Here is a 16,027-nt window from a genome sequence, read left to right as displayed (position 1 = left end):
GTAAAAGCTTGCAAGAAATCTATCAGTGTTTCATTGGAACTTTCCACTTTTGCAAAATACATAGGTTTTGACAAAACAGCACTTTCAGTGATTTTTATAAAAGACAGCTGGGTGAAAAGTTACCAGTCAGCTGTACCTACCTGGCAGGTCTCTTGATGATCACTCACTCCTCCCTTACCTTGTCTTTGCTACAGCTCTCAAAATTCTTGGTTTACAAAACGGCTTCTTATAAACCATTTAGTGTTTCATAAATTTGTGCCTTATTAGGCATGATATATTTAGTTTAATATAACATATGAAGGATGTCACAGTTCAATGCTATAAATGCAAAAAAGATAACTGGTTTTAACTTGAAAACTCTGGAAACTTTGAAAAACATTTCCAAGTTTTGGCTTCTGAAATGGGTGTAAATTATAAGAAAGGATCTGTAATTAGATGCTGGGTCCATACTATACAGAAAAATATTTGTTAGCAACGCATTTGAAGGGAATAATGCTGCCAGCATTTACTGTCAGGCAGATAAACTACATTTGACTACGGCTTTGAGCAGAAACAAAAATATCCTGTCTGAAAGAAGAGGCTCATCTTGGCTATGTCGGAAATCAAAGCCTCACCTGAGAACTAATGATAAGATGAATAAGGTGGTAATAATTCAACTAAGAAGTGTCAGACTTGCAGGAATTACATTACCACTCTAAAGCTGTCAGTATTCCATTAATTTCTTTCAATTAATGGGGGGCAGGGGGGGCAGCAATGATGAAACACACACAGTTAAAACTGCCTACTTCTGATATCAACAGGCATGCACATTTTTCACTCCTTTTCTCCTCAGATGCTATAAATTTTATTTCCAGTTCTTTAAAGACACTCTATTATCTAACACAATCAGGAAGAGGCTTTTGTTAAAAATACTGGTATCTGTATAGTCTCTTAGGAAGAGTGGCTCTTGCAAGTGTATTTGTTAGATGGAAGGTTAAAGCAATTTGTGTTGAAAATAGAAACACATATACAGAAAAAAAAACCAAAAGGTGTGCTACAGGCAGGATATTTTATACAATTATCTCCTTTCTGTCACAGTAGCTAAAATTTATCTGCAATTACTAAAAACTAAGTCAATATAATTAAGATTTTAGGCATCAGTTTTTTATTTACAGCTGTTTCAATTTCCAGTCTTCCTGGCAAGATCTACCTGGCACTTGAGAACTGTGTCCTTTCCTATCACAAGCTTTGCTTGTCAAATCAATCCCAATTCTCCCTTCAGAAGTAGTTTATCATCAGGGACTTACTAGATAATTTCTCTGGATGCGAAATGAGAAGGAATTTCATTTGCTCTTCTTTCTCTGAACTGCCACCTGTGCAAAGCTGACAAAACCAAAATGTCTTTTGCTATCAAAACACTACCACATATGCATATGCTGGTTTATAAGCTAATAGTTTCTACATGTTTTTCAAGGGCTCTCACATTGAAATTTGTTTTAAATTAAAACTTGCCCTGTTCTAGATTGACCCAAACTTCAAAGATGCAACAAAACCCAAAGACGACGAGAGCATTTTTAGAGAAAAATCAGAGGAGAAATTATTCACTCCAAAGAAAACAAAATCCACATATGTTTAACAAACCCTTCACCTTCCCTATACTGACAACCCATGTACCATTAAATTGATTTATCCTGGAAAACAGATGAGTGCAGATAACATACATTTGACTTTCAGGATGCAAGGTCGCCCTGTAGTTTAGATTCCATTAACTAATCTTAACGTAGGAGTGATTAATTTGCCCACAAATGTAACGGTTAGAACAGATGCAGCTAAATTGATTGACTGTGTTACTTCTTTGTAATTGCTGTCTCCACATTGGTATAAGCACCATTCTCAACCAGAAGTTATGGGCTCAATATAAAAATTACTGGGTGAACGGGCCTGCGTTATTCAGGAGGAAAACACAATGAGTAAGGTTTCTTTGTGGCTTAAAAATAAGCAGATCAGCCAATAACAAAAAGCTGAAGATAAAAATTCTAAATACAAAACCCTGTTATTTGTGCATTTATACTGCATGTGTGGTGAAAGACAGTCTTTAGTCAAAATCCTCTGCTGTTGTAAATTAACTAACTTAAATGTAGAAATAAAATCACTGGGACTGATTTAACAACAGCAAATACAAAGCCATTTTGGATAGGCAGATGTTTCTTTAATTGTGCCAGTATATTGCACAGCTGTTCTGGCCATTTGACACTTGAGCGTAATTAAATTCAAAAGCACCATACCTTCCGAAGAGGTTTGAGCTTGGTCTCCATTATAAAGTCGTACTTGCAGAGTTCACAACAGCGCGTGTCTGAGCTCTTAATCCACTGGTGCAGGCAGGCCTGATGAACAAAGCGCAGGGTCCCTGTGCAGCGACATGGTGTGATGAGGGGACTTTCATCATCTCCCTCACAGTGACAGATCCTGACAGGAAGGACAGCAAGAGCTAGTGAGGGAACTTGCCAACCAGCAATGCAAAGGCACTGGCTTATTTACACCGCTTTTTTGTTTTCAGACTTGACATTCATAAGACACCGAGTATATATGACCTTTCAGATTGAGGCCCAGGGACATATTCCTTGTTCCCTTCTGCCACTTAGTAATTTCCCTTCACTTAGTTATTTCTCTTTGAATTTGCTATGTGGTCTGAAGGTGAATCAAGAGAAATAACACTGTTTTTCCTTTTTATGCATGGCAAAACCTTTCAGACAAATACCAGTGCTCTTTCTAAGAGCTGAATAGTTCTTGGTCTGTAAGTAGTGCCAATAAAATACTCAAAGTTAGCAGAATCTAACTCCAAGCTGAAAATATCCAGTATGAAAAGTACAAAAAGTTCCTAGGATACGTCTTTGGAGTTACACAGTTAAAAGGATTAGAGAACAGTTTGGAGTACTCCGGAGTAGTAATGTGTATGGCACAGCGTATACACACATGCACACACTTTTTAGGAGGCAGGTGTTAAAAAGTCACGGTCCTTCCTCTTTTTCATTCTTCACTGTCCCTTTGAAGCAGATAGCTGCTTTATCTGGGGAAACAAAAACTACAGCTATAAGAAGACCCTAAGGTAGGGGTTGGTCCCAGGACTGTTGTTACCTTGTAATGGGATACAGAGCTTTTCATGTGGTTTTGCATAAAATGATCAGTGTCCTAACATCACAATCTGATGGTTTTCTTCTGTGACACATGTCCAAATGTCTTTGCAATCTTTCCCTCTGATCTTCCAAACAGACTCTGATCATATCAGGAAGACATTCACCCATCGAAACCAATGACAGCTTTATTAGCAAGTGTCTCTGTGAGGGCAGAGGAAGCTCTATGGTGAGCAGGCAGCTTAACCAAACACCTGAAGTGAAGGAGGTTCACTTCAATGAAGAGTAGCTCCCTCCCATCCCCAGCCCAGAAGAACACAATAAAGCACCCAAGCCTTAATGAATGTCCTAAGAGTCAAATAGGCATGTAAGGGCCAAAAAAAAAAAAAAAAGCTGAAGCCTGAGAAATGTTATTTCAAAATAGAGAAGTAGGAACAACAGCATAGATCCTGGTGTCACACAAATGACTCGGAGCTTAGAAACTCAGTACTTGGGAAAGGCACCATCAGATACATGCGCACAGAGGAGGCTGAACATGTCTGAGGAATAACTCACCCCTTTATGCAGGAAACTGTGGCTACACTGCTGCTGGGGTAGGAAAAAGGCTGGGGAGGGCCCTGCAGTGAGGTTGTCTTCCTACCAGCCAGGTTAGGGAAGAAGGGCAACCTTCTTCATAGCACAAGAGCACCTGGTGTACGTCAGGAGGCAGCGTGGCAAAGACACCCTGTGGAAGACTGGCTACAGCACAGCACTGAGGCTGCCAAGTCTACAAGCAGTGGGAGGAGGAGATTTCAATGTCTAAAAGTGAAAGATCTGTGGATCAAAACCAGCAGCTTCACTATTCTTCCATGGTGTAGCCTAGAGCCATGAGAAAATGAATTTACAATAATGGCAAAGCAGAACAAAGCTGCTTTGCGAGAAATATAGCATGAGACAAAAAAAGAAGAACAAACCAGCCAAAAAAATGAAGCTCTGCGAACTTGGTACACAAACTCCAGGTTTTCAGTGCCTACAGTGGTGCCCATACACTAATCAGCATCTTATACCCCATGGGAGTAAAGGGGAAAAGAAAATACCCACAACTTCTATCTTGCACACATTCATTTTTTGAGAGACACGTTTTACAAGAACTCAATTTACAGTCTTTTCTTCACTAACCCAGCCAAGCTAGGTGAATTGGTGGCTTAGTTTTTATATGGAAATTGTCTGTGTGCTGACTTCTTATTGAGCCTGTAGCTTAAGCAGAACTAAATTTTCAAAACACCAAATAGCTATTTTGCTAACAAATGCATTCCCAGCTGAGAGTTACATAAAAAACATCATTTTCCTTTTAAATTAAAGCTATTTCCCAAAGGAAAACTAGTATTCTCTGTTCATTTAAATGCAAGCTATACATAATTTATTTTAAAAGCATAGCATTTAAACTATTTAGAAATTAGACAACTAAGCTAGGTAAGCTTTCTAACCATGAAATATGCAATGAGAATAAAAACAAACTTCCAATGGAATTAAAGTCCAGAGAAAATAACCAGAGGCATGGTTTTCATTAGCTTGAATGCTCTTTGGTGCAATTTAGCTTTTCATTATTTGTTTAGCCAGAAGAAATTAGCTTAAAAGAAATTTGTGCTACCTAAACTCACAATCACAGTCTTTAAAGACATGTGGGTGCCTGACAGCTATTGAAACAGACTGTTGGCTAACTGCTTAAACATCTTTCAAAGACTTGGGCCAGATAACTTTTAATATCTTAGCCATGAGAACTAAATCAGGATTTTGTGCGTCTTTACCCTTTGCTTCATTTATCTATCATGTACATCATAATTATCACAAACTATAGAAAATAAATTGTAAACTGTGGTTTTGAAAAATATGTTGTGCAAACAGAACTGAGGTAGCGATACAAAGCATAGACTTATCCGAGTGGTATCTAAACCAAGTCAGAGCCAGAGAACTTTCATTCTAGTTTCCTATTTTTACATGATCACAACTGTTCAAAATTTTCACCCATCAGACTGACTCTTTACAGGGCTGACCTTATCTTGAGAGTAAAATTTGCTTACGTACTTTAGAAATGAGCTGAATGAAAAAAACCCACTCTCAACTATAAAGCAAAAAAAAAAATTGCTAAATCTATACTGATTTATATACAAATTGTAGTACAGCACTGATCATAGTTAATAGCTGCAGTTTCAGCTTTTCAGACACACCTACAGAATTTACATACTCAGCTTTTCTCAGCTTTCTAGTCCTTTAGTAGATAAATGGTCTTCATTATAGAGCAATACTGGTGACTATCTGGAAACGGAGGGGAAGGAAAGAAGTCAGCTATTTGACCAAATCCTTTTAGTTAGAATCTCTTTATAGTCATAAATTGAGCCTGCATAATTTTTTTTTTTTTTTGGTAGGTTTGACAGCTTAGTGCTTTAAGATTCCTGCCTATGAACAGGACCTTGCTTGTCTAGGGGAAAAGATGAGTACCAGGTTCCAAAGGAGCTTTTGCTCTATAAAATCATGTGTACACCAGACAACACAGCATGTACAAGCTATTAGATGATCTTCTGATCCAGATATACAAAATTTTTGTAAAGTGTGCGATAATATGCACATACAGACATATCCCTACACATTGAGATCACAGTTTATTTTTCTTTAAAGAAAGCTCATTGTACAACTTTATGAAATAATACTCTAACAGTGCAATCACTCTTATCCTTAAGTTTTTGCTTTATATGCCCGTATTTTAATTACCTAGCACATATTTCTCTAGCACAGAATTGTTTCTACAACGTTCAGCACACAGATGTACTCAACAGAGAAATTCATCCCAACACTGTGCATATATCAGACAAAAATCCATAAAAATTCTTTAAAGGATGTTCTTAAATAGCAGGTTCACTCATAATGTAATAAACTAGCAAAAAGAAAAAACACTTTTCAGGAAAAAAAATCAAAAATGCTAAACTGAAAACAAAATTAGTATTTTTGAAAGATTTTGCATAATTCATATAAGAACTGTTGCAGATTTCTTGTATGCTTCCTACATAAAACCCAGTTCTCAAACAGAAACAAAACAGTTCAATTTAGAAAATTTTTAGAGAAAGATATATGTAAAAAAGTTAAAGAAGTTTACTGAGAACATTTTAGAATTATTTTTCAGTATTTCTTTTTGTTCAAAATATTAATTGCACTCACGGCACATTCAAATGATGCTGAGAACCTAATAATAAAGAAATGCTTCACTAAGAAATTGCATGTGACATATTAAACTCCCTACCAGAATGACTATGCAAAAGGAGTACGTGAAGTTGCTAGCAGTTTAAGGTATACAATGTACTGCACTGAAGGGCATATTGACACCATGTATGTATAAATGAGAGAAATTTCTTATTGGATTGAAATCAAGAGATGCTGCTAAACTAAGCACTCAGAAGTAAGGCATCTTCAGAATTTGGTATTGTTGCAGTGTCTTTAATTCCATGACTATGAACTGTTTTCTCTTGTTTCCCCGGTCCCGTTCATTGCGAAAGTTAGAAGGCAGGAAGGGAAGTATGAAACAAGATGGCTACAGTTTGTAGACATTCATACACTAATTGGATTGAGGCTGATTTTCAGAAAAACTGCAAGAGCTATCCTGGATGACTGTCCTTCGCTTCTGATCAAATTAAGATTTTTTTTTTTTTTTCCATACAGACAAACATTTCTAACATAATCTCAGTTTAAAATGTCAACTAAGATCAGTATGAAACAAGGAGTTCACATTGAAAATTTTCAGGTTTTCCCATCAGTGGTTTAGTTTGGCAAAATCATAGCAACCAAAATTACAATCTAGATGGTTAGTCACCATCTGAGCTGTTTATTGCAAGAGATGCAGATAAGATTCCAACAGGTTTCTAGCTTTTCTTTCACATTCAAGGCAACAATTTTACTCTCATTAAAGAGAATATCTGCTAATCTCAACTCTCATTGGAAAAACAGCAGTAATCCTAACCTGTATTTCACTAATCGACTTTACTCTTCAGTAATTAAGAAAATAGGCCAATTTCTATGTCACTGCGGTGAAGTATAAAATGCACTTATTCTGCAGGAGTCTTGTGTGCATTGTCAGACTCAGTGCTCTGCCCTTACCCAGCTGGCAAGCACTCCTCTATGACAGTATCTGTACAGCCGATTTCCATAGACGGCTGTTATCAAAGGAAGGTGATTAAGGAGAAGAATGAATTAGCATGTCCCTGCTTGTGCTTCCAGCTACATAAAAGCCTTGTCATTAGGAACAGTGCTGGTGGAAAAGAGTTTGCAGCAATTCTGCACCACCAGAACTCTTTCAGTGGATCCCGTATTTGAGATTGGCACTGCATCTCAGTATCTAATAAAATTTTCAAGGATTTTTGGCCATTACATATAGACAAAGGGTTTAGCTACAGTAACATAGCACAGATAGCTTTTATAGACTTCCTTAAAAATATACCAGGTCAAATTTTATTCTCATTAACAAATGTACAACCTAGGGGAATGCCTCTGAGGCTTTCAAAAATAGAAGTGTATATGGGGGCATGGGTATACTGATAATGATGTATGGTAATGTTTTAGGGCTATAAATGACATAATTATGTAAAAACTGTATTGTTCTCTAATATTCCTAGGTGCTATACAGCTATGTCTATGTTAACAAGCATTGCAGTGAAAGTGTAGCAAACCTGTTGAAAAAAACAGCTAGTGCTAAAAATGTGATATCTACACCAGGGACATCTTGGTGGGGGTTGCTTTGATTTGGTACTGATTTGAGGCTGGACCAGGAATACATCTTTCAGTTTACTTTCACTCAAAGGCAATATAGTTGGAGAACCCTGAGTGTGGTCTAGATCATGGTAAAAGTAAAGGTGATCAGATGTGCTTCAAAAGCAGACTCCTTATCTGAACTAATGCACTAATGGAGATCCCTTCACTGACAAAATTAGGAGGAGCTTGCTTTGTGACTGTGACATGTTTACTGCCCCTGTGATGCAATTTCTATGCACTGTGAACTAAAGCATGATAATAAACTAAGGCAGATGCCCAATACCCATACTGTCATCTTCCTGCAGATGGAAGAGTACCAGTAGAACAGAAATGCTTTTGAACTTCTAAAAGATCTCCCTAATAAAAGGGAGAAATATCTTCTCCATATAAATATGCTCAAGGAAGATAATGCCTACTCCAAAAATATTACTTTTGTTGAGAAATGATTGAAAAGGCAGTTAAAATCTTGACCTTCACTAGAAAGCATACCTGGACTCATAATGATTATGCAAAGATAAATTCTTACCCTGTTCAGCAGCTGCATCTCATTGTTGTATCTCACTATTGCTAAAGGGTGCTTAGTCAGGGAGAAACAGCATAGTTGGAAAATGTTGGACCAACTGAATCCCTGGCTTTGATTTTTGGCTATGAGGATTATTAGCTGCCAGCATGAAATACCATGAGCTCCTAGGTTGTCTTAATTGGACCAAAAGGAACCAATTCCACAGGTTTGTAAAAGGATGTGCAAAACTGCTGTTGTTACTGTCTGATAATCTTAAGAAAACTGTTCTCCCGCCCCAAAAAGGCCATTCTCTCTTTCTGCCAATTTATAAAGTACTTACAGTGCTCTTAGATAGTTAGAACCTAAAATTAAAGCAAACAACTTTATGAACAACTCACAGCAAATAATGAACTCATTCATAAACAGAAAACAAAAAAAAAAATCAAACTCTACTCCTGCATAATTTATCACTTGGAAAAAAATAAGCTAAATTCACTAAATATGTTCACCCTGCGATAGGTTACAGCATACCATGCTTCCCTTGCTTTCATTTTGCAGGTTTTTTTTCTTAAATCTCATTTCCATTCTTCCCACTGTTAAATCATAAAGTAATCTAAATGACAAATTGGTCTTCCTCTCCATTTAAACAGAGTGTGAATGAAGCACATTAATTCTCTGTACCAAATGTAATCAATTTGTCTACCTTTTCCCTGTCACTCCTGCCCTTCCATTATGCTATACCGTCAGCTGCCTTTATCTGACCAGAGGAAAAAACATTTTCAAAATGTTGCACCACACCAGTGGAATGTCATAATGGTCTAGGTGAAGCTTTCTCTTGATTTCTGTACACATGATCAGAATTTGCAAGAGACCCAAGAGCAAACAACATTAGCAAAAGCACACTAAATCTTTTATTTTGTCAACATTTCTTGTCCTTCTATTAATCTTCCATTATAGGTGATAAATAGGATATCTAACAATCTAAAGAGTTACAAGTAATTCCTCCCTCAGATGCACTGTCAGTGCAACTCAAGATACATGTCAGACAAGATTTACTGCACTGAACACAGCTCAAAGAACTATGGAGTGCATCTTAAAAAAGGATTTAGATTTCCTCCCATCTGCCTAGTGAAAGTCAAAGGTTTAAGTAACTAAACTCCACACAGAATATATGCAAGCTTTAAGTATTTAATAACAGGACCCTTAAAACCAAGGGTCTCCTCTCAACCAAACTTTCTAGCAGGAAGTAGTACCAATTCACCTATTTGCATTAAAAATAATAATAGATTTTTGAGAGAAAGAAGTGGTAACCAGGACTCAGTTCTCCCCCAGTTAAGTGACCTTAACCACAACAAAGACATGCTTGCCTTGTTTCGGCTCTCCTTGCATTGTTCTGAATCATGGAGAACTTCCAAAAGAGACTGCATAACCAGATGGCTAAAGAGGTGACAGATGGGGCTTTGAACCATCAGGTGAAGAATAGAATTAACCAGGATTTCATACTGCTTCAAAGACTGATGAACCACTAGACCATCTTACAGAGGAGGAGATTCCTCAAAAAGGAGGAGATTCCTATCAGAAAGTCACCTTGCAAAAAGAAGGCTTTGAATAGGAAAGTAAGCAGCAGTCGCAGTTCTTTAAAAGGAAGAAGTGAGGAGCCAACATGCAGGATAAGATTCAGAGATTTGGCTCCTAATGAAGGAATGTATCATCCTGAGACCTGAGACCCCAGGGAAGGCACTAACATCCCAGGGAGAAACAGGTTAAAAACCCACTTCAGCCAAACACCACAGTCTGGCAGTTCAGCATCCTCCAGTGTTTGGTGATTTTAGAGGGCTCTGGATGGTATTTCAAGTCTACGTATTCTGCACTACAGTTTAAATTATTTACTGGATCCAAATTCATGGTTTCTGTATAAATATTTAAAATGAATGTTAAATTTCAATGGTAGTATTTGAGCCTATATATCTATCGTCTGTTCACCTTTCTCTTTTTTCCTCAAGTCCATGAGGACTTGTTTCTTCCCAAGAGGCTTTCTGTCTGTTGATTTTATGAGCACTCTACTACATGAATATTTCGGGCTGTAAGTATTTTCATGCAAGATACTACTTTTGCAGGTCCTGCTAAATCATATTATGAAAAAAACCCTGTTACGACACTTGATTTCACAGAGAGAAATTACATAATCATATTGCTTCTTGTCAAGTGCAATACACACTATTTCTTCCTATCTATGATTGTGCTAACACATAGAAATACCCATATTAGTCTTTTCTTAAGTTTATAATGACCTTTTAATTAATATACTAGCTTTTTAAAGCTGATTTAAAAAAATTATACTTGAAGTAGATTCTGCAGATTTCATGAATCAACTTCATCTCCCTTACTACTTCTCCCCATTCCAATCAGTCTTCTGGCATGCCTGCCCTACTCTTCTATTTATTCCTCAAACAAGGGTCTGCCATTACCTGACTGCATACAGAGTCATTCATGGAGTTCAACAAAAGCAAAATCCTACTTCCGATATGCATTTTTTTCATAGTCAGAAACTCCACCTTATTTAAGTGTGTGTGTGTGTGTTGTCAGCTAATTACAGTTCAGTGTTATTGCTGAAATGACTGCATCAGTACTACAAAAAGATTTTACACCAAAAGCATAAGTAGTCAAACAGAAAATATCTTTCACTTCTCCCATCGTAAATAATAAAAATACCATAACATTAATTCAGAGTCAATACACAAAGCACTTATGATACTCTAGTGGTAATATCAACTAACCAATTTTCTTTCCTTAGTAATTCCCATGTTGACAATCCATGGGACTAAATCCTCACAATCCACTCACTTTATCGTCTCCCACACATAGCTTTTCCCTTCAAGGGGATTACCCTCATGCAGACCAAAGAAAGCTATTTCTGAGGTTGTGCCTCAAGCCACGTGGCAAACTTCAGAATGAAGTACGTACGAAGAAAATCTCAGACATGGCAACTTAGGAAAAGGGGGATCCAACTATACGATTTAGAAAGCCTACCCCGTGAATCTCAATAAAAAAAATTAGCTGCCAAAACAACTCCACATTGTCAGAACTTATGGAGATGTCCCTAATACCAGAAGCGGAAACCTTGCCTTCTAATGGACTCCAGAAGAGAGGAGTATGTTCAGGGAAGAGATTGTAAAGATCATCATTGGTGTCATGTCATTGTTTCATCATTTTGGAAACAGAGAAACTAGAAAGGGGAATGTCTCACTTGAAGTGACCAAGAGGCCTACATTAGGCTCCCTGAAGTATATATTGCGCCATGGTACTATACTTTATCTGGCTGATGTGCTTATGCTAGAATTGGGTGTGTCCTGTCACATTCTCGCTCATGCAGCTAAATGCACGTTGAGGAAATTGCCTACAGCCTTATGTGCATATATAAACACATTCCACTGCCAATAATTCATGAGGAAGTAAAGGAAAAAAATTGCCTACCCAAGCACTTAAAGACAAAATAACGGGCACCAGGAGATGTTTAAGGTTCTTGTTCCTCTGCTATTTCCCACAATCCCATCTAGGTGAGAGCCATTCCTCTCAGCCAGTTTTGTCACATCAACTAGAGGACATGAATATCTAGGATGAAAAGCTTGAAGAAACACCTCAAGAAAACAAATTTTCCACATCATGACCAGCTATGTTAATTCCAATCTTAGAATAAACTTTATAAAAAAAAATTATTTTTCTATTTCTCATGCAGAAAAATGGTTACTGTATATGTGCACATCTGCACTGAAATGTAATACTTTTTTTGTTTTTCAGATGCAAGATTGTGAATCTGAAGAAAAACATACCACAGATCATGAAAAACAGAAACTACAGTCCATACTGAATTGGTAGTAAAAACGTGTCTTCCTTTTTCTTCACCTGTCTGCAAATTGATTAAGTAAGACAACTTACCAGCTATGAAAAATTAACATGCTTTTGATTTTGTAATGTTTTTCCTAGATGTATTATCATCACTATACTCCACCTAGTAATGACAACAACAACAAAAAAATAGTATTACCCCTGACATGAAGAAAAATGCGATTATGAGTCTCTTGACAAATTTTGCACAACAGGCCAAGTTATCAACTGTGTTGAGCTTAACTCTGGTTGTTCAAAGAGCATCTCCACCGATAGAAAGCCTAGGGACACATAACTATCAAAAGTTTTCAACCTTCCTCTACTAAACAAGGGCCTAGCTGAAAAGTTTGCATGCACATCCAAAAAGACCATCCTTGAACCAAGCTCCAAATCACAAAAAGTGCCTGAATAATTATAATAAAATTGAATGGGTCGAGAAGACAGATAAACGACTGGAGGCTACTTTCCATCTGAAAACAAAGTCTAAGTCTGAGGAGTTAGGTAATTTAGTTAGGACTTAGTTAGGATTAATCTACATGAGACAACTACAAAACTTTGAATTTAATTTCTCTTTTTTTTAAACACAGTATAGTTAAGCCCATATGAAGACCCATACTGAAATAATTTACTTCCGTTTTTGGGTAGTTCATATTCAGTTGATAATTATTAAATGGTCCTATTATATATGTACTGTGCCTACTACACTGGATCTTTAATACGTGCAGGCTTGGTGGTTCAGAAATTTAAGACAACTCTGAAGTTGTTGAAGTAATTATCTGTGCGCATCTCTGCATCATACCATGTAGACACACTTCAAGTGCTTAAAAAATGTGTAACTGCTGCTGTTTCTTTGCATTTCTGTAAGGTAAAGAGGTCCCAAGCCAGGGGTGTGGTCCTGATGTACAAGCTGATGTACAAACACAGCTGGACTTTAGCCTGAAGAATCTTAAATTATCATGACAGACAATGGTCGGACAACTGAAATGTCCATTCTTGCTTGGTAAGTGTAACAAGGAGTGCATAGCACTAGCTGTACTAGCAATGGCTTCCATCTCCTGCTGTGAAGAAGCACAATGCCTGCATGTCATCTTTTTTCTTTTTAAAACTAGGATCTTTGTAGTGTGTTACTAGGTTGAAGTATACTGTGAAACTGCATGATGTGGCATCGTGAACTTCCTCATTCTGACTGTGTTTACATTTCCATGCAAATTTCTTCCCAGCAAAGAAAAGTGAGAAGTTTTGGGTTACCATACCAAGAAACTAAGCCTGATCCTCATTTACACTTTATAGATGAGAGTCAATGCTGGCTCACAAGTTTAGGGAGAAAAAAACCAAAACAAAACTTGTTTCAGTTCTGTTAAACTTACGGGATGGTGCATTTTCATTTACCACTAAATTAAGTAACTCAAGTCCACCCAGCTATCTACTCCAAATTTGGACTTTAGCTCAGAAGCGGCCACCTTGCTCTCATTTCCAGGGGACAATGCTCACCTTCTGATTGCATGCTTCACACTAAGGGTATCAGACTGTCAGAAGCCTGAACTTCTGAACCAGAGAGAACTGCTGTTGTTGCTTTTTCTTTCCCAAAGCTTATTTTAACGCTTATTCTGCCCAATCATCCTTTGTATTGTTCCAATCCTTGTGATGGGTACCAAACTAACTGCTTCTACATGTTCACAGTGTAAAGGTGTTCAGCAGTGCAAAGTCCCATACAACTTATGCCCGACTGGAGAGGCTGTTTTGCAGGCACCGTCCAGCAGATTGCTGTGGTAATGGCAGCTCTAGAGGACACTGAATCAAGACCATAAATTTATTTCATGTAAGTCAATGAAAAATGACAAAGAGGGACCAAAGCTGGATTTGAACTGATCACCTAAGGAGGAAAAACTCCATATCCCATTGTATTGAGCTGTCTGGCACTCTGCCTCATTCTCTGCCTCCGGCTAGAGATTTAAAACACAGTAATACTCTGCCAGGGGACAGAGTGTGTCCGTCTTCATGAAGAAAAATGGAGCAAAGAAAAATGTCTGGTTCCCTTGTAGGATTACTGTTTTTAAATAAGAGAAGTATGTCTTCAGATTGAGATACGCTAACTTCTCTGTAGCAAAGGTTTTTGTGTTATTTCTTATGGCCTGCCTAGCAGTCTATTACTGAGAAACAGTGACAGAAAGCAGTTAAGAGAAGGGCACTCAGCCCACAGTGGTGAGCAATTCCTCTTAAGAATGTTAAATCTTTCTTATTAGGGACTAACCTGCATACTTCTAAATCATCAGACCAGTCATCATACAACACTGGAGGCTTCTGAACAGCATCCGTCACACTGGGCCCTGCCCCAGCAGGTGCTCCGTTATCTGGGACTGCCAGAGCATCGCTGCCAGAGCCTGTCTCTGCAAAGCAGTCCTTCGAATCTTTATTGTGTCTAAGGAAAGATGCAGGCTGCCGATCTCTGTAGTAGCTTTTCCCTTTGCTTTTCCCACATTTTCTTGAGGAAATCCTTGCTTCCTGAGATGACGCTGAAGACTGTGATTCCTTAAGCCTTGGAACCCTTCTTTGGCGGTGATTTAATGTAGGATTCTCAGGGTCAGATCCCTCTTGCTTCTTTTTCCCCATTGTCCCCAAGGTGACAAGTTCAACAGCATTATTGTTTGAGGACCCATCCTGGTTACTGCATGATCTATTGTTCCTTCTCCCTCTCCTGGGCATTCTGGCCTTTTCTCTTGCTCTCCTCCTAGCCTGAGCCCACTGACTCTCATCCGAAGATGATGATGAATCAGATGCATTCCAGCTGGATCTCGCAGGCTCAGGATGCAATTTACAGTCTTTCCCCTTTCCTTGCTTTTCTGTATGCTCACCATTGTCTCCAGTCTCTCTTTTCCGCCTAAACCTTCGTTTTACTTGTTTCTTACCAGACTCCCTATTAGAAGGGGTCAGCACCATGACAGGGGTTGCATGTTCAAGCTCATCTTCTGACAAATCATGCAAGGTAGTAGATCTAGACAAAGCAGTAAGCAAAGGAAAGGGATGGAAATGGTAAGGGTGGGTGGAAAGAGAGAAATCACAAAAAAAGGATGAAAACGAGAACATGAATTTTAATAGAAAAACATGAGACTGAAAAGCAAAAACAGAACCAAAACAAAGAGAGATCAAAAGAAAACTAAAGTCTATGTAAATTATGAATAGTGTTAAGCAGAAGCAAGAGCTACATATTATTTAACAAAAACAACTAGCAAGTATTAGCCAGATCGGAGTATATTTTTCTCAGCACATACCTACAAATGTCCTGAGTGGAAGGGCAGACAGACAACCGTGACTGACTCCTGGGAGCTGTTCCTGTTGTAGGACTGCTTGCCTGTTGAAATAAGTTAGACAGTTTGGAATCTTTGTCCATGAAATACATAGCAGATATTGTACTGCTTTGCCACATGATTACAAAATTAAAGTAAGTGCTGCTGCTGTTCATAGCGCACTGTTGAACGCATGCAAGCTCAAAAAATACAGGAAGCCTGACCAAAAGCAAAACCTATTTGTGGAACCAAACACGACTGAAGTGTTTCAGCTCTCATTTGCTCATGACTACTTTTTGCCACTGTTTGAGGAAGCAGCTTTCAACATTTGAATTTTCATTTTGGTTTTGATCTACTGTAAATGTCTGATGGGAAAGGATGTTGTTTTTATTTCATGCAATCAAACAACCACCATCATTCCTTTCAAAATGAAGTGCATTTACATTATGCTGAGTGATGAAGAGCACAAA

The 16,027-nt window shown here is 38.0% G+C and overlaps 1 protein-coding gene across 2 annotated transcripts in view; it reads right to left on the bottom strand.

Annotated features, from left to right (window-relative positions):
- Nucleotides 1-16,027, bottom strand: part of MARCHF1 (membrane associated ring-CH-type finger 1) — a 256,014-nt gene that overhangs the window by 22,370 nt on the left and 217,617 nt on the right. The window contains exons 8-10 of one of the 2 annotated variants that reach the window (XM_087736363.1): nucleotides 15,543-15,622; nucleotides 14,525-15,265; nucleotides 2,265-2,445 (exon numbers count right to left, since the gene is read on the bottom strand). In XM_087736363.1, coding sequence (XP_087592489.1) covers nucleotides 2,265-2,445; nucleotides 14,525-15,265; nucleotides 15,543-15,622 — 1,002 coding nt within the window. The remainder of the gene's footprint in view (nucleotides 1-2,264; nucleotides 2,446-14,524; nucleotides 15,266-15,542; nucleotides 15,623-16,027) is intronic. The other variant, XM_087736364.1, reaches the window with a different exon arrangement.

Source organism: Nipponia nippon, unplaced genomic scaffold, assembly GCF_047370975.1.
Source record: "Nipponia nippon isolate SJK-2023a ecotype South Korea unplaced genomic scaffold, ASM4737097v1 scaffold_6, whole genome shotgun sequence".
NCBI lineage: Eukaryota > Metazoa > Chordata > Aves > Pelecaniformes > Threskiornithidae > Nipponia > Nipponia nippon.
This window is presented reverse-complemented; position numbering and strand designations above follow the sequence as displayed.